Source organism: Melanotaenia boesemani, chromosome 5, assembly GCF_017639745.1.
Source record: "Melanotaenia boesemani isolate fMelBoe1 chromosome 5, fMelBoe1.pri, whole genome shotgun sequence".
In the NCBI taxonomy this organism is placed as follows: Eukaryota; Metazoa; Chordata; class Actinopteri; order Atheriniformes; family Melanotaeniidae; genus Melanotaenia; species Melanotaenia boesemani.
The window spans coordinates 9,972,359-9,995,220 of record NC_055686.1 but is presented as its reverse complement, the minus strand read 5'-3'; the positions used below and the strand labels follow the sequence as shown (position 1 = coordinate 9,995,220).

At 38.3% G+C, this 22,862-nt stretch overlaps 3 protein-coding genes across 4 annotated transcripts in view; all 3 read right to left on the bottom strand.

Annotated features, from left to right (window-relative positions):
* LOC121639776 overlaps positions 1–22,862 on the bottom strand; it is a 565,698-nt gene that overhangs the window by 470,182 nt on the left and 72,654 nt on the right. The gene's annotated exons all lie outside the window — the stretch shown is intronic.
* Positions 1–22,862, bottom strand: part of LOC121639814 — an 882,884-nt gene that overhangs the window by 807,608 nt on the left and 52,414 nt on the right. The gene's annotated exons all lie outside the window — the stretch shown is intronic.
* The window catches only part of LOC121639726 (serine/threonine-protein kinase DCLK2-like), a 34,747-nt gene continuing 12,069 nt past the window's right edge, over positions 185–22,862 (bottom strand). Inside the window, exons 4-16 of the mRNA XM_041985187.1 lie at positions 16,862–16,988; positions 14,273–14,395; positions 13,435–13,523; positions 12,706–12,778; positions 12,288–12,393; positions 10,159–10,216; positions 9,239–9,358; positions 8,871–9,017; positions 7,778–7,911; positions 6,915–6,992; positions 6,721–6,817; positions 6,148–6,228; positions 185–6,037 (exon numbers count right to left, since the gene is read on the bottom strand). Coding sequence (XP_041841121.1) covers positions 5,912–6,037; positions 6,148–6,228; positions 6,721–6,817; positions 6,915–6,992; positions 7,778–7,911; positions 8,871–9,017; positions 9,239–9,358; positions 10,159–10,216; positions 12,288–12,393; positions 12,706–12,778; positions 13,435–13,523; positions 14,273–14,395; positions 16,862–16,988 — 1,359 coding nt within the window. The 3' untranslated portion in view covers positions 185–5,911. The remainder of the gene's footprint in view (positions 6,038–6,147; positions 6,229–6,720; positions 6,818–6,914; positions 6,993–7,777; positions 7,912–8,870; positions 9,018–9,238; positions 9,359–10,158; positions 10,217–12,287; positions 12,394–12,705; positions 12,779–13,434; positions 13,524–14,272; positions 14,396–16,861; positions 16,989–22,862) is intronic.

Below are 22,862 nucleotides of genomic sequence, written 5' to 3'. Positions count from 1 at the left end.
AGGATCCATGGTTTTAAGACGGTGTTTCGCTGTGTGTTCCTGTCATGACAAACTTTTAACAAAATGAAAACTGAACCTGTGCAATTCAATGGAAAAGTTTAAATATCCTCTTCGCTGTTTTTTTATTGTGTGTTTGAAATGTGAAGGATGTTCCCGACGTATGAACTCATTCTCCTGGACACACTTTAACATGATGCCATGGCATTGGTTTTATTTCACAGTTGAATTCATCTTTCCTCAGTACAAATCAGACAAATCAGGGTTTCTTCCTTCGCCCTGATCCCAGCAAACATACAGGTTTCATATCAACACACATTATTACAGATCATCGTTAGCATTAAAACATGTCAGAAAACACTTCTTCTCGCTGCTCCCTCCACTTCAAATCAGGACCAGTTTTCCTAAACTCAACTCAGATGACTTCGATGCTTATTTAAATTTCTCAGACAACTAGAAGACAAAGTTGGAGATGATACATTTTTACACATAAGTTTCATAAAAATTATTCTGAAAACTTTAGATTTTATTTTTTTAACAGCACATTAGCCTCAGATTTGCTTTTCTAAATTTAGTTTGCTTCAGATTTCTTATTTGTTTACCTTATAAAAGAAAAAAAACATAGGCAAGTTTCTGTCTATAATGAAGCATGAAGCATGAAATGTCACGCACTGCATTTGATTTAAAAAAAACACACACACACACACCAAGGGCCCAGTACGCACAGCCACCCGAGTCAATCTGATTCAGCTCTTTCTTATCAATGAACTGCTCAGCACCGTCCAGCATTCAGGAACAACTGAACAGCATGTCAATAAAGCAATATAAGTCAAGAGGAGCTGTTTGTGGGTTTAAAAGGCAGGTTTTCAATTTACAGCCACAGAAACGAGTGTTTTCTGTCACTCCTAAAGACTGCTTTTCATTAAGGAAGCGGTTGCAGCAAAAATCAGGGACCAAACAGTGAAAACGCACAAACAGCAGAGTTTCAGCTGCATTCAAGTCAAAACACAAAAATTCAGGTCCATTTAATTAGATTCAACATCTAAATCAAGTTTTCATTAAAAAAAACGACAGATTCAACTGCAGGAAACGTTTGAGCCTCCTGCTGCATTCAAGGACTGTCTGCCATGTGAACTTCCAGACTAAGATGTATTTTTAGCACATTAAAAGAAAACACACATACTTTTGCATCATCCATGTTTTCTGCTTTCTGTAACGCTCAGATTCTCGGTGCTCTTCAACGCACCATTTGACAGTTCAATCATCAGACAACTAGAAAACATCTGAGATACATTTTTTACCGTTTTTCATTGCCTGATGGTGTAAAGTGACAATAAAGGCAGGAAAATGAGTCTAAATGATTTCAGGGTAAAGCTTGACATGCAGAGACACCAACGTGGAGCCTTAACGGTTGATGGTGCATGGTGCTCTAGTTGAATGTCAACAGATGCAACACAGTGACACAAAAGTGAGATGAACTGATCGAGACTTCAGTCTCTTGTTGACCCGGGCGGCTGCAGTACTAACAGTAACAAAAGGCTCCTCCTGGTTTGGTATAAAGCAAAGAGAACAGAATTAAGACCACTGGGTTCAGAGCAGGCATAGAAGGTCAGAGGCCGAGATGCTGATGAAGAGTTTGGCTGCTGCTGAAGCAGAGCTGTTAGCAACATGCTAACTATACCGCTTGTAACCATAATACTGTCATAATATGTAAGAAATAAATAAATTCTGCGCAGTCAATACAGTTTTATTCAAACGTAAAACAAAGAAAAGCCCAGATGTCCTGTTACATCCCTAGTGGACAGCAGAGGAGGAGGATGCTCAGCTTTTACTGGTTTGGTGCAAAAACACTTTCCTGGTAGGTGTTATGTTCTGCAAATGCTAGAATTAGCTTAAAATCAACATAATCACAACAAAAGCTTTTTTAAAATGAGGCCTAAATCACTAATATACACATTGCACCACTTTCTGTCTATCCGTCAAACTCCAGCTTTTTCTCACATTCGTGCACAGCTCATGATTTTTTACACTTCGTTACACACTGCAACCTGTGCCCAGTGATACAGACTCAAAAGCACTATATGTGTGATTCATTTATTAGGAATCAACACTGTAGGAATTCATCATGCCTCCCCCAGGTTCCTTTGAATTTTTGAGTTGAAAATCTGAGTCAGTTTGTGGTGTACATGTTGGTGTGATGTATATTCTTCTATAACATCCTCCACAGATGTCCATGTGCAACTAAAACCTGAGAATAGATGGATAAAAAGTTATTTTAAGCAGCCTCTGTGTCCTGATACTTGTCCTGCCTCCTGTTGAAGAATTAAAGATTTTATATTCCTTCATTTTGTAATGTTCCTCCATCCATTGGGATGTAAATAATTTAGCTTCAAAGGAAAAGTTTCCATACTTGACCCTTTAATTGACTACAGACATGGAAACTATGATTTTGTTGCAAGTCCGCAGCAAAACTTCTAAAATATCTCGACGGTATTGATTCTTGATCACATGCCATCTGCAATCCTAATGAATTCTTTACATGGTGAGCTTTGGTTTTTCTCTTTAAACCCTCTGTATCTAAAGCAGGGGTCTGCAACCCACAGCTCCTCAACCAAAATAAGGCGATTTCAGAACTTCTGTGAAAAAACGGGGCTGTGCAAACATACTTCAAAGAAGTGGATCCCAACCTGAAACTCAGTTACTGCTGCAGGTGTAGTAGCTCAGGAAATGGTAAGGTTTGGAAAGCCATTCACAAACAGCAAATGCATGAAAGATTAAAATTTAGGACTTAAAAAATTAACGTGAAATAATTCAGAAAATTAGAGATTGTGTAGATATATGAACTCATTGTGTGCAGGTTTCACATTTTCTTCTGTCACAACACATAAAATGCAATAAAATAATAGTTTTCTTTATTGTAAGTTATTTTTTAGAGCTATATAGATTTGTGGGATAGGTGGTAAAAATGGCTCTTTTCTTAGTAAACGTTGCAGACCTCTGATCTAAAGCTTCACATCCTACCAAACTCTCCATCAGCAGCTCCAGCAAAGGCCATGGAAAGGTTATAATCACTGCATCAGGTCAACACGTTCACTCAGATGACAAATGACACTTCTTTTCAAGTTTTTTTTTTCCTCTGAAAGGACTTCCCTCGATGCAGATTAAAAAAACTCAGGCATACGTCTTTATCAACAAGTTAAAACATCACACTGACTTCTCCTTCATCATCAGCGACTCTTTATCACCAGAAACATGGACAGAGGGGATGATGGATGTGTGGATGGAGCGATATGATTGGTTGACGTCACATTTCACAGACACATGAACATATAAAGAAAGAGGTCCATCTCCATCCGGTTCTTTGTCGCTGTATTTGCTAGCAGATCCGATAAGAACTCTTTCATTATACTTCATCAACACCCTTCAGAAACCCGAATCTCATTTTCTTTAACCGAATAAACAGCTGTTAGTTGAAAATAAAGCTTCTGTGTCAAAATGTTTCAGTATCGAGGTGGTAAATCACTTTTCATTGAAGAAACTTTGGCTCTTTGGGCAGGTTTTTTTCAGGGTGACGACACATGTCTGTGATGAGATTGTTTCTTTTCGTGGTAATACTACTTATTTTCCAAGCTGCTACTGTTTCCCTACTTCACAACAGACACACACACAGACAGACACTGACAGACGAGGTGATATTTACAATATTTACAACATTTGTTATCCTGCGGAAACTGCTGTAAACCGAGGAGAGGCAGGGAGCTCGGGGTTTCGTGCCCTTAACTTCAGTCGTACCGCAGGTAGAAACCTCGAGAGGGTTTAGAAATAGTTTTTGAAAATATGAGGTTTAGAAGTGGCTCAGTTGATCTGAGTTACAGTACGAAGTCTGGGAAGTAGGTGATGGATGGGAGGATTGGAGCCTCATTTTTTTTAGTTTTTGTTATTCTTAAATGGACCTCCAGGTCTCTTTTTATTCTTTTTACTGAGAATATTTCCCTTCAGGAATAAAAAGTCCACTTGTTTCCCTGTTTCCAGTCTGCTAAATCCACTAAAAATAATACATAGACATAAAAATTGTCAATTTTCCCATCTTACTTTTAGTCACATTCCTGCTTCGTTTCATAAAGAAAAGGAATACTTGAGCAAAGATCCGTCAAAACAAAACCAGCGAGCTGTAGCTGCAGATACAGTTTTAGTGGGGTTGAACCTGTGGGGGAATGGGCTCAGATTTAGGAATATTAAGAGGGATTATTTAGCAGCGTCAACAGGCACAGCACTCAAACGTCTCCTCGGCTTTCTGGACGACAAGTACAAGAAATGAGAAACATCCTGTGGGCCAGCGAGAGCAGAGCTGGAGGGCAAAGGCAGAAAAAATGGGACGTTTCCCAGAATAAATGGAAGACATCCTGGTTGCCTGGGAGCAGGGACTATAGGTGATCCCAGGAGCAGGCCATTTCTGAAAGCTTCACATATGAAAGTGCTTGAGGCCTCTTTCACAGCCACTTGGTGTCAGTATATCAGAACAGAGGCACAGTAAGGGCCACTTTCAGGAAAATGGTGGTCCAGTCATTGGATGATGAAGCAGGATGTCCGATAGCACCTTCATGGTGTCCCCATGTTGATGTGGTATGCATGTCCTTCATTAGTTTTAAACCAACATAAAACCTGTTGGTGATTTCATGCTGCTCAGCAGCAGAGACAGAGTCAGGCCTGGACGTTGTCTCCAACAGATTAAATGACCAGATAAATGGAAAATGTGTGCTAAACCAGAGACGAGGAGCCCTGTTCTGTTTGCAGTTCATAAACCCAACATGTAAAAAGACTAAAGACAGGACTTATTTCCAGAGAAGAAGGACGAGGTTGGCTTCTGGTAAAGTAGTTGTAGGTCAGGCTGTAGCTCCCAGACCTCATCGGGATGTGTTCTGGACTGGATTTAAGTGCATTTGTTTATTTCTGAGACACAAGGGGAAGTACTGTAGACTAGTTATTTGGTTTCTAGTCGATGAAAGGGGGTGTGTACTGGTCTAGATCTGGGGAAACTGGTTTGAGGTGTGGATGATATGTAGGACCAAACTTGTAAAATAGGACATTTTCTACACCAGGGATCACCCTGACCACTTGGGCCAGAGTCCTGCAGATTTTAGATGTTTCCCTGCTGCAACACACCTGACTCAAACCAAATGCATCTCCTACAGCTTGTTGTTAAGTTCAGCACCATTTCAGTCAGGTGTGTCCCAGCAAGGAAACATCTAAAACCTGCAGGACACTGGCCTGGAGTGGTGATCCCTGATATATCATTCCATAACATAAACTGGGCTAGAAAGGAACTTGTTTGGCTACCAGTCGATTAAATAAAGTGCTATAGATCATCTTTAAGGGAACTTTGTTGCATTTCATTGATGGAAGTTTTGGCTGCTTCTAGATTATACAGAGGGTAAAAGTAAAAGGACTAGTTTTAGACCAGATTGGAGGGAATTACTTAGGTTAGAAGAGCTAAAGGGAGTCATTTAGTCAGACGTTTTGCCTGATAGATTTAAGTAGATGTGTCTCTGATATATTAAAATAAAAAAAAAACACAAATGTGGGAACTGATTTGGTCTCTGAAGGAAAAAATCTGGTCTCCAGATAAAGAAACAGAAGTTTTCAGGATATTTGTAGAAGTTGAAAACCTACAAAAAACCAGATATGATACAATCTGTTCAGTTTCCAGAAGGTGGAACAGAACATGTCTAAGAACAAGATGAGGGGACGTGTTGGGATATTTGAGACTAGACTTGGGAGAGGTCCTTGTTTGGTTTCAGTCCTCTTCTAAAATGGACTGTATTAGTTCTCTAAATGGGATGTTCCCCAGACAGGAGGTGGAATAAAAATATACTAGAGAAAACTGGAGAAACCTTTCAGCTTTCCAGTATATCTTCTAGACCATGGGGGAGGGAACTTGTTTGGTTTCCAGTATTGGGGATTCAGGTTCTGGTTCCAGCATGTCTCCACTGGTCTGGTCCTCAGTGCTGCTCACAGTGTTGGACTCTGCCGGAGCTTCATCCTGCAAAAGACAACGTCAATAATCCACCATGATCGTATTCATCAACTAAATCATTGTTTCATGGCTCATCATGTAAATGTTGATGTGTTAACATGTTTGTGTGTCCTCACCGTCACCCAGGGGTGTGACAGGACCTCCTCAGCAGTGAAGCGAGCGTCCACGTTCACCTGCAGCATCTGACTAATCAGCATCTGAGGAACAGGTCACGTGACTGTAAGCATCCGGAAGTGATGTTTATTTTGCATAAAAGAAACTTTTATTGAGATTAGGAAATGACAACTGGGAGCAGCGGCGTGATTCCTCACATCCAGAGAAACTGGTTCATTTTTTTAGCCTACATTTTCTCATATTCTGGCAATTTACATTAAAAGTCCAAGAAATGAACTAAAAGCAGATCATTTTTTCACTTACCCATTTATATGCATAAATACTGAATCAGAAATCAAAAATTATTGGGCGACACAGCCAATAAATTTGTTTCCAGAGTTCTATGGAGGAAAGCTTGAAAGCCCTCTAACTCTAAGCTAAGTTATGATGCTGTATTTTTTCATTTTCTTGGATTTTACTCACATTAATGCACTTAAATCTGTGACTGAAGTAAAACATTTCTAAAATGACAAAAATGTTAAACTGGATGACACTGACAACATGCTTTTACTATGGATAAAATGAGTGAGCGGCACCTTTGCTGGGAGGCTGATGGTGTCCCAGTCTGGAGATGGAAACTCCAGCTTCCCTCTGAGGATCTGATCAAACAGCTCCTCCTGGACGTTATTCTCACTGAGGAAGAACCAGGAAAAGATTTTCTTTAACTAACTAACTAAAAGATAAGTGCTGCTCCACCAGTGCCTTAAGAAAAAACGTTGCTTTCACTGACCTCCTGAAAGGAGGAAATCCACAGAGCAGGATGTAGGCGATCACTCCTGCTGCCCAGATGTCCACCTTTAGGCCATAACTACACACATACATGAACACAACCGTTAATTACAAGCAGCTTTTAACCAGAAATAATCTGATTTGTTCATCAAAAGGCAACAGAAATAAAAGATAAAAGCAAAGATGCTATAAAAAACAAAGCAAAGATCAAGTGACCTTAAGCCTTATGTAACCTGGATAACTTTAACTTTTAATTTAACAAAATCTGTTTAAATGACCATATGCAGGATTACTAAAGTCACAGAGTCTTACTTTAAGTTATAAGGCCCTCCCTTCTGGTTTCTTCTTCTTGAGACCCCCTTATGCATGACTTTGGCTTTTGTACGATTAGAAGAGGCATGTGCCATCATTGATTTCTTTATTTTTTCTCCATCAAAATCCATTCTATTGTTCCTGTTATTTTCTGTGCGTTTTTATTTTCATGATCAAAACATCATGTTTCTATATGATGGTGTGAAGATGGAGGCATACTGATGTTTGTGAAGTGATATTTAGGGGTTCCTAGCTTAATTCAGTTTCTATTTGGCTGCATAGGAACTAGAGCGAGCAACATTTTACATGATGTAGCGAACACCAGCACCCTGTAGAAGGAGAGGAGCTGGAGCAAGCAGCATTTTCATGGTGGTTTTATAATCAGCACAACGCAGAAACTCACTGGTTACACTGGACTTTTGTTCAGTAAGAAGAAAACTGTATTAGTTCCAGTAGAGATGACTATCCAGGTGCTGAATGCAGAGAAAGTTGCTGCAGCCGAAGTGAAACAGGAACATTAACGCGTTCTTTCCTCCTCTATCTCTTTCTCACCCGGTCTCGGCGATGATCTCCGGGGCGACGTACGTTGGCGTGCCGCAGACGGTGTACAGCGGTCCCTCTACCACCGTCGCCAGACCAAAGTCCCCCAGCTTCAGAGATTTAGTGCCGTCTGGATACTCACACACCTGCAGAGCAAAAACACTGAATTTTCTCCTTTCTTTTAATTGATGGAAATGTAAAACACAGCATACAAAATGTTACATATGAAGAGTTTCCACCTTTTTATTTCCCCCTTGCTTTAACAAGGAACAAAGAGATAACTTTTAAACATTTATCTAAAACCAAACCATTTACGAGTATCCCACCCTCCCATTGCAGCCCTGAGATACATCCAACATGCTGCATACAAGATGACATGGAATAAGTCATCAAGTATACCAAGATGATATTTCAATAATGACAAAGATGTAATAATTAAATTAAATTAAATTAAATTAAATTAAATTAAACAGGAGGGGTAATCTATTAAGGGGGCATTACAGTCAGGCTTTTAAAATTTGAAAGGAAAAGTTGTCATTTCTCCATAAGAGCCTTTTTTGGTCCCTTGGGAATATATTTCACCTTCTCGAGACTCAGAAAAAAACAAAACATCCTTTAACTGGGTAAACTGGGAAAGTAGGGTTGGAGATTTCTAAGCTAGTATCCGGCTACATGCAAGAAGAAAAGGAAAAGCAATGAATCCCTTTTTTTGTAATATCATATATTGTAGGATTGATGGCTGTACCAGAGATGCCACTAGAGGGTTGGTTGTAATTTTACCTTCCAAATTTTGGTCGGAGTAATAAAAACTAATAAAACCAAAGCCCAGTAAGTCTGGAACAAACCTGGAACATGTGTATGTACTCAGTTCACACAGAGGACACAAAGACTGATGATGGAGGGATCTGCTCCGATATATGATTTATTACTACTATTTAGGATAATTAAAAGCTGGCATTATAACTATATCTAATTTTTAAAAAAATGTTACTATAAGTCAAAGCATTTCTTTAAACTATAAAATAAACTAATGTTTTTATAATATTTTCTTCAGTAAAATTGCCAAAGTGGAGCGAACAGCTGATCATTGTGTGTGTTTGTTTACCAGCAGGTTTTCTGGTTTGATGTCTCTGTGAACGATGTTCATGCGGTGCAGGTATTTGATGGCTCCGGCCAGGTTGAACACCATGGCGCTGGCGTCACGCTCGCTGTACTTCGTGGAGGAGGTGATGGCGTCAAACAGGTCGCCGCCCTGAAGGAAGCAGAGACACAAAAATACACTTACTGGTCGCTTCATTAGATACACCTGTTCAGTTCTTCTTACACCAAAAGTCTAAAACCATCCCGTTTACTTTAGTACATGAAGGAAAAAATCTGTAAACTCTGAGAAATAATCATTTGTTTTGCCTTGTTTGAAAAATTACTTCTAAAAATCATTTTATTTTTCCAGGTTTAAAGAACAAGAAGAGGAACCTTGACGAGCTCCATGACCAGGAAGAGCTGCGTGGGAGTTTCATCCACCTCGATCAGCTGGATGATGCTCGGATGCCGAACCCTCCTCAGGACCGCCACCTCGTTTTCTATCAGGTGCTCCTGGAAACAAACACAAAGTGGAAACACTTCACTTCAAAGGAGAGAAAAACTGGTTTATTCACACACGATATCAGCATCTGCCTCCTCATCCTCATCATGATGATGCAAGTCAACCTTCTGTGGGCATCAAGTGTGAAACTGTAGGACAGTTTAATTTCTGATGATGGGAAAATAAAACATAACGTGTCGGTGAGTCGGTGTCCTGGAGTACAGCCAATCATCTTCCTCATCAGATCTGATTGTAAAAGCTGTGTAAATGTTGCTCAGGAGAAAAATGGTTATTTAATGATGACAGTATGGCGGGGGATGTGTGGCCGCCACAACTTATTATTGCTCTTTTTTTTTACTTCTTTAGTGTTATTTGCTCCCTGATTATAGTCATATGTTTTGGTGTTGTTAGTAGATATTATTACAAATATAATTAATATTAGTACAAATATTACAGGATTTCAAGAAGCAGGAAACCATCATCTGCTGAAGAAATTCATGCTCTATCATCCACAGAAATTTTATCTTGAGTTTTATTATCATAATAATCATCTTCATGCTACATCCCAGAATTTATTTGGCATATACAGGTACGTTTACATGTACAAATCTTTGTTTTAGTGTCGCTCCTTTATGATCTAAAGCCCTTAAAATACGACTACTCTGCAACTGAAAGACACTTCGAGCTGCATCGCTACCTGATAACATGTATAAAGATGTTTATCTTTTATTTTCCCTTCCTGTTTACCTCCCAGCCTCTAACATTTATCTGTAACCACAGTAAATCTAATAACGATGCTTTCTCGTCTCACCTTCCCACAGCAGCGAGCTTTGTCGATAATCTTCAGAGCGTACTCTTGACCTGTTGACCTGTCAATAGAAACAAAGAAATAAAATCATTGCATCCCTGAACAACGTGAGTATCTATGCTAATATATTTGTAGTATTAAGCACTCAAAAGTTATTAAATTATTAAAGCTTTTCTCCTTAACTTAATAGCATATTTGAGGAATTATCTTGTGGTTTATGGTCACAAAAGAAGAATCTAAAACAAAGAAATGTGCTTTTTTCTCACAGTGATCCAAAGACTTTCTAAAAGACTAAAGCTGTAACACAGCAGTGTGTATGTGTGGCGTGGTGGCTGGAATAGAAAACCAGATTTCCTTTAATCACAAACTGATCTGAGAACAGCCAGCAGGACGTTGTCTGAGCGCTTCAGTGATAGGGAGGGACAATGAAGGTCAATAAGTCTGAGGGGGGAGGGCTACCTGAGGCTTAAAGGTGAGCAGTGTGATTATAAAATCAATATGAAATCTAACTGGAGGCCACCACAGGAAAGCCGGCAGGGGGGTGATGTTTTACATCTGCAGCATTTTATATCAGCTGAGAACGGTGAATTACAGGAGTCAAGATGAGAAGAGATGAAAGCAGGGAGAACTTTCTATCTGTCAACAGTTAAAAATAGATAATCTGATGTTTTTAGATGGTCTTAAACAAGACTGAACTACATGTTTGACATTGAAACCAAGATTCCTGCAGCCTGACTGAGTGTTTCTGAAAAAGAAGAATGACCTCTGATTAATTATCACTGAATTTAAGAGTAAAAATTGTGGGTTTGAAGCTGAATTGGCCACTTAATGACGAGTGGAACTGCAGAAAATATTTACTTTATTATTGAAAGTATTGGGACATCATAAATTTTAGGTGTGCTCATTTTTGGCTTGGCCCCAGGTTTGGTGTGCAGGAACATTTTTACACCCAGTAATCCAGGAGTTAGTTCAGGGGCCACATACAGAACAATCTGATCTCAGTGGGCCAGTAAAATAACAACACACTAACCGTAAGTAATGAAAACTCCACATTTTCCTTTTTATTTTAATGCAAAGAAGAGCAACTAAACTATCAAGATGTTTACATTTAATTAACATTACGAAGCTGCAATTTCTGGAGAAAAATAAATAGTTTTCACAATATTTACACCAGATTCTCACAACTATATTTATTTTTTTATCACATTTTATTTTTATTTATATTGTTTGATATGTTTTATGTATAGTTTATATATAAAAATATGAAATATATACTTAATTTTTTAATGTATAAAAAATGATATTTTATTTAGCATATTTCCTCATTTTCACATGCATTACAACTTACATATCACAATGGATCTTTACAATAATAAAACATTTAATCAGATGTATCTGGAACTGAAAAATACAGTATTTCAGTGAAACCTGATGATCTGGACGTTATTAAATGTACATACGTGTACATTTCCACATCTGTAGTAATCCTGACCTCCTGAACTGACTCACCTCATAATGCAAACTGAAGCCAGATCTACTAAGAAATATAAAAGATAGAAGCAGTTTTCCTCCTTTTTTTATTTCCACACATACCCCTGGAATGTCTCCAGGTATCCTGAGGAGTACATGTACCCCCATTTCAGAATCAGTGGACTAGACCACAACAGAGTGGACGTGCAGTGGGCAGTTTAACACAAGCACACGTAGCAAGGACACGTTAACACCACCAGAATGTCAGATTAGTCATGAAGGGTCTTAATCCCAGCTGCTATCACCCATCCAAACACACACAAGTTCCAGACTCCTCAGATTTTCCAGGCTTTTCCATGTAGAAGCTCATCTGAATCCCCAGATAGCTGGAGATGTCTGGGACCTGAACTGATGGGTTCTCTAATTTCTATATAAGATCTTTCATATCACATATACAGATCTATGGCACTGTCCAACTTTTTTAAGATATCTATTGTGTGAACTTTTATCTAAACTATGAAAATACTCAGACAACATCTTGCTTCTTAACACAGCAGCAGCCATCTTGCTTTCCTTGACCACTTTGTCCACAAAGCCTGAAAGCACCCCCTGACTGACACCAGTGAGGTGGAGGATTATCTGTGTGTGGTGGTGACGTTTACCTCTCCACACACTCCTTCACCACTGCAAAGTTTCCATCCCCAATCACTTTTCCAACTTTGTACTTGTCATTGATGATGGAGGAAGAAACTGATCGATTTCCGTTCACTGCGAGGAAGAGGAGACATGAAGTCAGCAACTTTCTCAACACATAACCTAAAAGTTTGTGCAGAAGAGCTGAAAGTGGGACATTGAAAGAAGTTTAAAAAGCTGCTGAGTCGGAGGTTCATCTGAAGCCGTCAAACCCGTTCAGAGCCTCCGAGACTTCAGCTCTCCTCGCTACTTTCTGAAGAATCTTTCTAAAATTCACTTTGATATTCAGCTTAAAAACTCAAGCTGTAGAAAGAGTAGCTGTAACTTTTCAGGGTCATTAACACACAAACACACAGCCGACCAGTCAAAGCATTAGAGCACACACACCTTCGGCTTCAGCTTCATCCGGCTGCTCTGCCTCACCGTTTACATCTGTGGAGGAGGCCCGGCGAGGAGACATCTGGAGGAAAAAACAGGAGTTCATTGTTAGCAGAAGGAGGCAGGATTAAAATAGAAGGCTGCTTTAAAGAAACGGATGAGGAATTATTTTGATTCTTCTTCTGCCAAAATATCGTTTCTATTACAGGAATACAACACTTTATATTAACATGATGATCACCTCTGTCACCTCTCCATTAAGTTTAGTTAAATCCAGACAGAACAAACAGCTTTCGGGGGTCAAACCATGATCCATTTTTATTAAGGCAAAAAAAGACTAAAACAAAAGGCCTTACACAAACCATTCCATCTGTTGAAAACTGGTATGACATTATTTATATTTTTAGAAAGAAAAAATCACTTTCTGTTACAAAAAGGTAAATTTGAAGCAATTTTGGAGAGATGGAGGAGGCACATTTTCTTAAAACATTCGTCCTTTGTTTAAATCTTTTATTTATCTTTGTCATACATGTTAGTCTATGCACCTGTTCGATAATGGTTTCTGTTTGTAAGAGTTTGTACACAAATTTATGTTTATGTGTATATATGGAGGTAAAAGTTTTTTTTCTCCTTTCTGGTTTATTTTGTATATTTGTTGTTTGTTTTTTGTATTGTTTATGGATGTATAAATACAATAATAATAAAAAACAAAACACAGGTGAACTTCATCGGTCTGACCTTGAGGCTGCGTCGTGTACCCGGGCTGGTGGGGGACGGGCTGGACCTGTTCGACCTCCCGGCTGACTGCGATCCAGAGGCTTCGTTAGCTGTTTGCAAGAGAACGTAGCAACACGACTGGTTAAACTTTATTTAGTTATCTTACCTGTAAATGTGAGTTTGGTAAAAAAAAAAAAAAAAAAGACATTCTTAAAGCTTTTATTTTAAAAGTCTCAATGCAAATTAAACTCATTATATGATAAATTATACCATATTATACCATAAATTATAACATTAGTTCAGCTTAAGCTAACACACATCTTTAGATTCAGGGTGCTCTAAATTTTTGTCAGGAAATTTTTCTAAAATCCAAACTTGAGTGTTTTTTTTTTTTGTGTGTGTCTGTATAATTATGATAAATGAAGGATAATTTGCTACCCAACAGACCAACTCACTAGACCCATAAAAGTCAACATGCAGCTGTCTACAATTCATACAGTTAGTCACCATTTGAATGCAGACATTGACCTGTCACTGATCCGTGTGCCGTTACTTAGAAATGTTTTGTAGACAAATGTGGTTCAAGTCAAAAACAAAGTCTGGTTTAATCAGGTAGCTGTGCATAGCTGCAGTCATATTTGACCTGACTTAATTTTCTACCTAAATAAATAACTTAAATTAGGTTTCTGTAGACTGGATCTGTTGGTGGGGGATGTTTCACCATAACTTGGGATTTCAGGTTGAACCACAAAGAGAGACCAGGATCCTGAGCATGGGAAAGTCAGACATGTTAACCCAGCTAATCACGTCCCCTAACAACCAGCTGTTAGTAGTTTTAGGTTCTGTTAATCCTGCACACCTGGGCCAGGTGACTTTGTCCTGGAGAGGCCTTTGGGAGGAGTCCTAGGGGAGAAACTTGAGCCGCTGGGGGTCTTATGAGTTTTTGGAGGGGCGGCCGAACGAGATGTCTTGGTCTTGCACTCTGAAGAGAGATGAAGAGAGAGAGGTTGTTAAATTTGTTTATATTTAATATTTATTAGAAAAAACTGGTGATTTAAGTGTTTAAAGTCAAAACAATAGAAATGATTGACAAAGATTAAATTAATGGTACTGAATCATCCATTAGTCGCTTTTAGTTTGACTAGTAGCAGAAACTCTGTTTGTAGAACCATCTTTACTATCTGCAAGTGTGGATGTAGTTTTATTTCATCCATCCATCCATTTTGTATATCACTCATTCCAATTCAGGGCCACAGGGAAGCTGGAGTCTATCCCAGCAATTAGCAGGTGAGGGTACACCCTGGACAGGTATAACCATTTCATTCCAGAAAACTAAATATACCTTTTATTCAGATAAAGGCTCTTAAGAATCAGAAAAACCCCAAAATGCACTTGAACACACCACAAATATGATTCCCAGCTATGGTAATATGATTTACACCTTCACATGAGGCTGAACTTTGCAAGGAAAAAGGCAGAAGTCATCTGTATATGGGTCGATAAACATAAAAATAAAAACTACATAATAAAAGGGTTGAAGAAGCAGCGTTTATATAAAGTCATTTCATTATTAGTTCAGTTTTTAGTGTCCAACACAGCTCAGATAAGAAGCCTGTTTAAATGTGCACCAGCACATTGAATGGATTGTTTTATAAGCGGAACAATCAACCTGAATGATCACAAGACTCGACATGCTGAATTGGCTGCAATAACTTTTATAGGTGCATTACACAATGAAAAGATAAGGAAGTTGTTCCCCAACAGCTTATAGTCAGCTTACCATTTGAGAGACAAAGGTCAACATTTAATGTGTTTCCAGTTTATTTCAATATCTTTAATAATTTTGCAAATACATATTTAACATATATTCCCTAAAGCTTTATTTTTCTGTAACAAATACAACAGCCGAAGCTCATTTAATGTGCATGTCCATGTGAATTTCTTTTTCTTAAAGTATGAAGTTATGGACTAAAGTATGGACTGCTCTAATGAATTTTGATTCAGATTTTTTAACTTTGGTGCCCCCTATCAAAGGCAAATTTGTCACCTGTCTCTTCTTTCCCTCACTTCCACTGATAATGTCCTCTCGGGTTTCTTTGCTGAATCAGCCAATGTGCACGTTCAAAATCGCAAATGGATTGATATCCAGCTTTTGGGTGTTTGACGTGGTGCCCTAAAGCAAAACACAGTTTTTACATGGTGTTCTGGGCTGGAACATAAAGTTGTGAAGCCTGGTTTCTCAGCCTCGGGATACTGCAGGGCAACAACGGGGAACCAGGAATGTGGGCAGCTGTGGCTCAGGAGGAAGAGCAGTCATCTTCCAATCGTAAGGTTGGTAGCTTTCCCTGACTTCATGTCAGTGTCCTTGGGCAAGACAATTAACCCCACGTTGCCCCCTGATGTGCCTTTTGGGGTATGAGTGTGTGTGTCAATGGGTGAATGTGATATGTACTGTAAAGCGTTTTGAGTGGTCAAGCTGAATGGAAAAGCGCTATATTAGTACAGTCTATTTACCATTTACTTAATGTATGTCACTGTGCCATTAAAATGAGTCAGAAGCACAGAGTTTTGAGGTAGAAAACTTTTGTATTGTTGCTTTAAAGTTGAACAATGTAACTTTTCAACTCTATGTGTATAATACAACATACAACATGTTTCTAACTCATTTTCATGGCACACTGACGTCCCGGAGTTTGACAACTTTTTCTTCCGGGACGCTGTGTCATGTTACAGCTAAGTTACAGCAGCTGGATAGAAACAGTCGGAATATTTTAAATGTGCTCCATGGCTGATTAATCAAAGAAACCCAAGAGGACATTATCAGCGGACAAGAGGAAAAGAAAGAGAGAAAATAGTAGAGCCACAGATAAGACAAGAGTCAACATCAGTCTGACTTTTACTGACAGGAGAGAGCTCAGAGAAGAGACAGGATGCAAGATGGATGCTGAATGAGCCTTCATTAGGCGACTCACTTAGAAAATCTGCCACCGTTTAGTACAGCTTCTTTAAGGAACCAATTTTTCATTGCTGTACTTTTGCTTCACATTTTCTGTAGCTATCTTATATTGCAACGCAGGAGCAGAGAGGATTTGTGCATGACAAACCCTCTGAATATTTGCTTCCTCCACAACATTTTTCTGTTATTTGAAAAGATGTTTTATTAGCTTTGGATTTATTTTACTTCTTTTTGTACAAAGTGTGTACATTGTAGTCTAGACTTTGCAGATGATATTTATAAAATGCCATCTATGTGTGTGTTTTGTTGCCTCCACATATACAAATAATGTTAGTGGTACATCACAAAAGAGTCAGATGTGCTACAAACACGTCTCATTTACCAGCTGATTTAGTGCTGAAAAATATACTTTTGTTCCAGGGTTGATTCACTAATATGCAAGCAGGAGGAAAAAAGTTAAGATTATTTTAAAAATGTGTTTGTGTCTATTACCGTTCACAAAAGCCTGTGTTTTCCCACTGTGTGTGAGCACAAAGTCATCTTGAGCATATCGGAACTTCTCCGGACCGCACGCCAAGAACACGTCATCATCCCCGAAGAAGTCCTGCAAACAGGTCAACTACAAACAAAAACACAAAACACAATTCGATTGATTAAAACTTCAGGAAATAATGTGATGACCTACAAGTGTGTGTATGTGTGTGTGAGCTGTCAGGCAACAGATGGGAAATATTTCAATCAGCTCCCTGCTGGCAGCTCTTCAACAGGCTTCAACACAGAAGCAAACACAATGTGCTGTCTAAGAACTGTCTTGAGGATTAAATACAAATTGTCCACGAACACGTCCCAGATTTAAGCAGACAGACGGCAAAGAGAAATAAAGGGGCAAAGGAAAGAGGGATCAACAGAGGTGTGGGAGAATGGATTGTATGAAGAGAGGTTTACAAGTACAGATAAGGTCACATCAGGTAGTGACGCAACTAAATCTGTAACCTTTAAATCTTTCCAAACCAATGTACTCTGTGGCTAGCTAAACACTCTTTTAGCTGTCTTTCAAATTTATTATTCAGCTGTTTACAACAGTTTAATTTGTACAACCATATATAACACTATTAACGCATACATGGGCAGATTTTCTGAAAATGTGAAGCACTGACCATTTTAGCACATATACAATTTGTGTATACATATACTGTACACATAATGACAATTTGACATTTACCTAGCGAGCTAATTACCTTTTTGCACCATCATTAGTTTGTTATATATTAACTTGTGAAATTTCCTTTTTTAATTTTAATTAATGTGAGTCAAAAAAATAATATTTATATTTTCAAATGCATCAAGGGAAAGTATTATCATCCTAATCCTGTTTTAACAGCAGTTGTTCAGTTAGCTTGTTATGCTAAATATGCTAACATGAAGAGTTATTTCCGCTCTTTAAATGACTAGTACCTTTTTGTTGTTAGCTAACATGAACCGTGGTAATAATAAACTATGTTTTGTAACAATGTCAGTTTATTTTGAATGGAGCCACATTCGTAAGGAAAATGCATTTGTGGGATGAGCGGCAGAGTTGAGTATGTGGGTTGTGCCCATGAAAAATTTGCCAAATCTTCTCTAATGCCAAACAGTTGATTCCCTCATGGGACATAAACCTGATTATGAATATCCCCAAAAAATATTCCATCTGGGCTTGCGTTAATAAAGTTCACATAATACAGTGTCCTGCTTTCTACTGGAGAACTGACAGCCTCAATCAGGGAGGAATACCGTGGTAAAGCATTGACTTTAATGTTGTACTGTCGCTATGGAAACCTCGACCCCTAACAATTCCAGAACTGCACTGAACATTCCACACGTGTGCACAGCGAGAGTTGTTGTTAGGGCAATGGACGGTTACTACAGCAACCGCAGTTCAGCGTCAAAGTCTGTGGGTTTGTGCAGCTGCTTTAAGTGGAAGCACAAACGGAAGGAGAAAACAAACACATCAACACTTCAGCCTTGATGCTTTCAGGGTTTTTCAACAGGGCTGGAAAAACCTAACATTTCTGTGATGAAGTCTAACTCTCATTGATCGACTGGTCTATATTTAACTTAGTTAGAGACAACACAGTCAGTGGAAGGCTAAAAGAGGAGGCCCTGCAGCGCTTTTCTGCTTGGACTTGTCATAGTAAAGGAAAAGATCTGCACAACGGACTTCAAACTGCTAGCAGTGAGTTTTCATCAAGATCAAGAAGGCTGGTGCAGCACTGCAGACTGATCTGGAGCTCCTGGAGCGGATTGTGCAGAGAACAATGCTGCACAAGCTTCTGGAAATAATCCTCCACACAACACAGTGGGTTCAGCCAGAGACGAAAAGATACAGGAAGTCACTCCTGCCAACAGCCATCACCCTCCGAAACAATGTTGGACAATTTATTACTTTTTTAAAAAATAGACAATACAACACAGTTATTTCTGCTCAGGGAATCTTGGGGAATTTTTAATGCGTTTTTCATTTAATCTTAAATTTAATATCATATGAGACTCAAAAATGTTTTTTTTTTTTTAGGTATTTTTTCTAAATAATTTAATTGAAATAATAATCAAAATACTTGAAGTCATTTTGTAGGAAGAGATTTTTCTACAAGAAGTGTGAAACTAAGTTATTTAAATATTTAAACATAGGTTTCAGTATGTCAAATTTAATAATAATGTCACATTTTAGAAAAGTTTGGCATTGGGATCTAGATTATTTATACATTATTTAAATGATACTGGTACAGTATTTAATAAGTTATAATTTCTTACATTTGGAGATTAAACTAATTTATTTTGTTCAGAACCAGACATTAAAGAACTGCTAGCAACAGTAGAAAAGGAGATAAGACAATACAAAGTGTATGTTATCCAAAACATACACTGACCCAAAGATAAATAATTTACTTAAAGCAAAGTAACAGAATATTATATTTTCTATGTATTGATCATGGTGATCAAATGAGTTTACAGTTTTGGACGTGTACACACTGTACATGGAGCAGAAAAAAAAACATCACAAAAAAAAACATTTAATTCATGTTTGGTTATTATTTCTTCAGTTTAATACTAGTTGGTGTTGTATTATACATTGTTTGAAAGCCTGATTAGTCACTTTTTTTTAAAAAAAAAGGTATAACTGGAAGGATCAAGCTAAATGTGCTGGTAGTGTCCCTCAGAAGAACGTGACAAAATCCTCTGCAAATGTCTCCTAAAAAAAGAAAAGTGTTTTCTCAGTTTTTTCTATTTTTCATTTTAAAAGAAAAAGAGGAAGACCTGCCTGAAAGAAGACAGACCATCTTCATTACAGAGCAGGTCCTTTAAGGCTCAGTATTGACATTCTGATTGATGGTGTGAGAAGGTTTCTCTCTGAGATAATTACTAAGTATTAGCTTTTTGTAGTTTTCCCATTTAGATATAATAATGTGAACTTGCAGGCAATTATGGCAACTTGCAGAGCTGTGCCAGGACTTAATGATAATGTTGTTATGGCAAATAATCCTTTTAATACTGGTCTGATTAAAGCTGATGCTGCAGCAACATCTAAGCAAAATGAGACAATACTGTACCCGATTCTTTGTGTGTGCTAGCAGGGGTGCGCTCCGTAGATTTATGTGCATGCATGCATGTTAATACATAAAAAGCTTGAGTATAAATCTGAGCTGATTTATTACAACCAGCTTCCTTCAGTCACACCAACAAGCTCTGCTGTCTCTGCTTTTCTTCAGCTATCCGCTACCTCTGTCACAGCAAACACACTTATCTGCAACTTCAAAGTGTGTATGTGGTAAAAATAGTCTGGCCAGTGTGTGTGCGTGATATGTTTAAATCCCTAACACAATACAAGCTCACAAAAGAGCTGCAGAGAGGATCAGCTCATATTCAAAGTCTGTTTAATGGCTTCAGCTGACGACTGCGCTTCCACAGTGTCAATGTAGCAAACTCTGCAGCTCAAGACTAAAACTAAACTCACAGACACACACTTAAAACTCAAAATTATACAGAAAAACACTCTTTTTAAGTGATGGGTCCTACTATTCAACACTATCCAGAAGTAATTTAGTAAATTGCTGTAATTTGACTTATAAAATTTATAATACTTGGCTCGTACTGTTTTGATTAATAGTTGAGAGGAAAAGCTGGAATGACAAGTTCCTTTTACTGCTTGCATCTTTCGTACTGAAAGGATAAAATATGTACAAAACAGATTAACCTTTTAAAACCTGAGGTCCCTCAGTTTGGGGTCTTTGAGAACAGATGGTGCCAAAAATCTTCATCTTGGAGACCTGGCCAGAACTGTCTGCACTAAAATCTCTATCATTTATGTTTTGCTTGTTTTGTTTGTTTGTGGAGTTGGTCCTTGCAGAGATAATGTTTACATTTCGTACTTTGATCTGACGTGTTGAGCTACAGCTGCATCATCCCAAAGGGATATTTATCCTTGAAGGGTTATTTTTTTTTAGGCAAGCCAGATTTTTTTCCATTTGTGCTATGTGCTATCTTCATTTATTCTTCATCAGTAACACATATACTGATATCTTAACAAATCTAACAAGTGTTCCCTTTTCTATGACTCCAAAAGTATTTAAATAGACCCCATGGTTGTAGAGATATACTCATTTTACGATGTCATTTTCAACCAGAGAGCTAAATACAGGCTCAGGGTTCAAATAAATATAATTTGCTTAGAATCATTCACCTGCAAGGAGGACTTTACAAAACAATAAGATGATGTAATCATTATTTTTCAAGAGAAAAGATAAAACTGAATTCAATTAATTAATTAATTTCTTCCATGGGGAATTGTCTGAGCCAATTCCTTCAGTACAGGCTCTCTGCATCTATAAAAAGCCCAATAATAATAGAAATCTTTGCAGCAAAGACGAAGGACATTAAAAGGACTGACTTAATGAGTAGCTGCAGGTATACCTGGTGTATTTGTATTTTCATGGGGCTCAGACTTTGCAGTCATCTCCACTGAGATAGTGATGTATTTGTTTTAACATAACAAGAAACACAGGTTTCTAAGAACCACAGGAGTGATAATGACTGGTACAGCCAGGCCATCATCTCCCCCAGGATGTGAAATAATGCTGTTTGGTAAATATTTACGCCAACTCTGAGATATGCACAAGGTTGGTACTAGTGCAAACTACAGTATGGACACAGGGGGCAAAAGACATTAAGGACAACACCTCTTATCGTCTGCATACCACATCAGCTGCAGACTGCTGCAGCCATTATGCAAAGAGTGATGATATTCATCCAATGCTTGGGGTAAATATAATGTTTTCTCCTCTATTCATAATGTTATTTGTCTCCAATATACCTGGTGTCGAATTTTAAATGCAATTTTTAGGCATATTCATTGATTTTGTATCACCCAAGGTACTCTTTCACTGTGTAAATGGATCCAAACATTTCTCCCCCAAGAGGCACTCAGTGTGTAGGCCTACTTTGTTGTTAATAGCCTTTAAATAATGTGTACTATATACCCTAGATGTGTACATTATACCTTAGAAACCTGATGCTGCTGGAATGTGAATTTCCCTATGGCATGAGAAATAAAGTTTTATCAAATCTTATAGTGGAATTAGATGAGGTGGAGGAAATGTTATCCACTTCCATGTTTTAATTTACTTCCTGTTTGAGTTTTTTTTTCTTCTGATGCTCAATTTGAACTTCAGCAAGTCGACTTCAACACGTCTACATGACTAAATGTATTGAGTTGCTGTCATGTGATTGGCTGATTAGATATTTGTGTTAACAAGCAATTAAACAGGTGGCTGATAAAGTGGCTGCTGAGTGTAGATCCCCAAATAAAAACAAACAGTATGAAGCACCGAAGGATATAAACTGTAGAACTTTCTTGTTGGACTTTAAACACATCGCTCAGAGGTCTGTCATTGTTAATGGACGTCAACCGTTACTGCCATCCAGGCTTCTCTTCCTTTAGTCAAAGTTGGCCATTTCCTGAGCCCGGGCAGGGTGTAATAACTGGCATCCCCTGTGAGTTCAGAGCTGGAGGCCCTCAATGTTCCATTAAAAATAAATTTGACTCGAATGGTGAGGGGAACTACACCACCGGGTCCATCATAGACATACAATATTGAGCCACCAGTGGGTAAATTTTCTCTTCACAACACTAATGGCCTTAGGTCCAAATAAAATGGAACTGACTCAGTGTGAGTGTTGATGGGCTGAGACTGTTCCTTTTTGTTTCTGCATCATGAGGCTGCTGGTAAAGCAGAGTAAACTGCTGTCTCTTTGCTCTGCTTCACTTATTGGACTCCATTAACACAGGTTTGCTGTAATAGCTTTAGAGCAGTGTTGACTAAAAGGAACATTTAACTCAGGCAGGTACTTTGATTTTTCATGATTGACTTAGGGAAATTTAACCTTTTATCTTACTGAAAAAATCAATAAAAGTGCAGCCAATGTCAGCCTGAACAGCCTAATGGGATTACGCTTT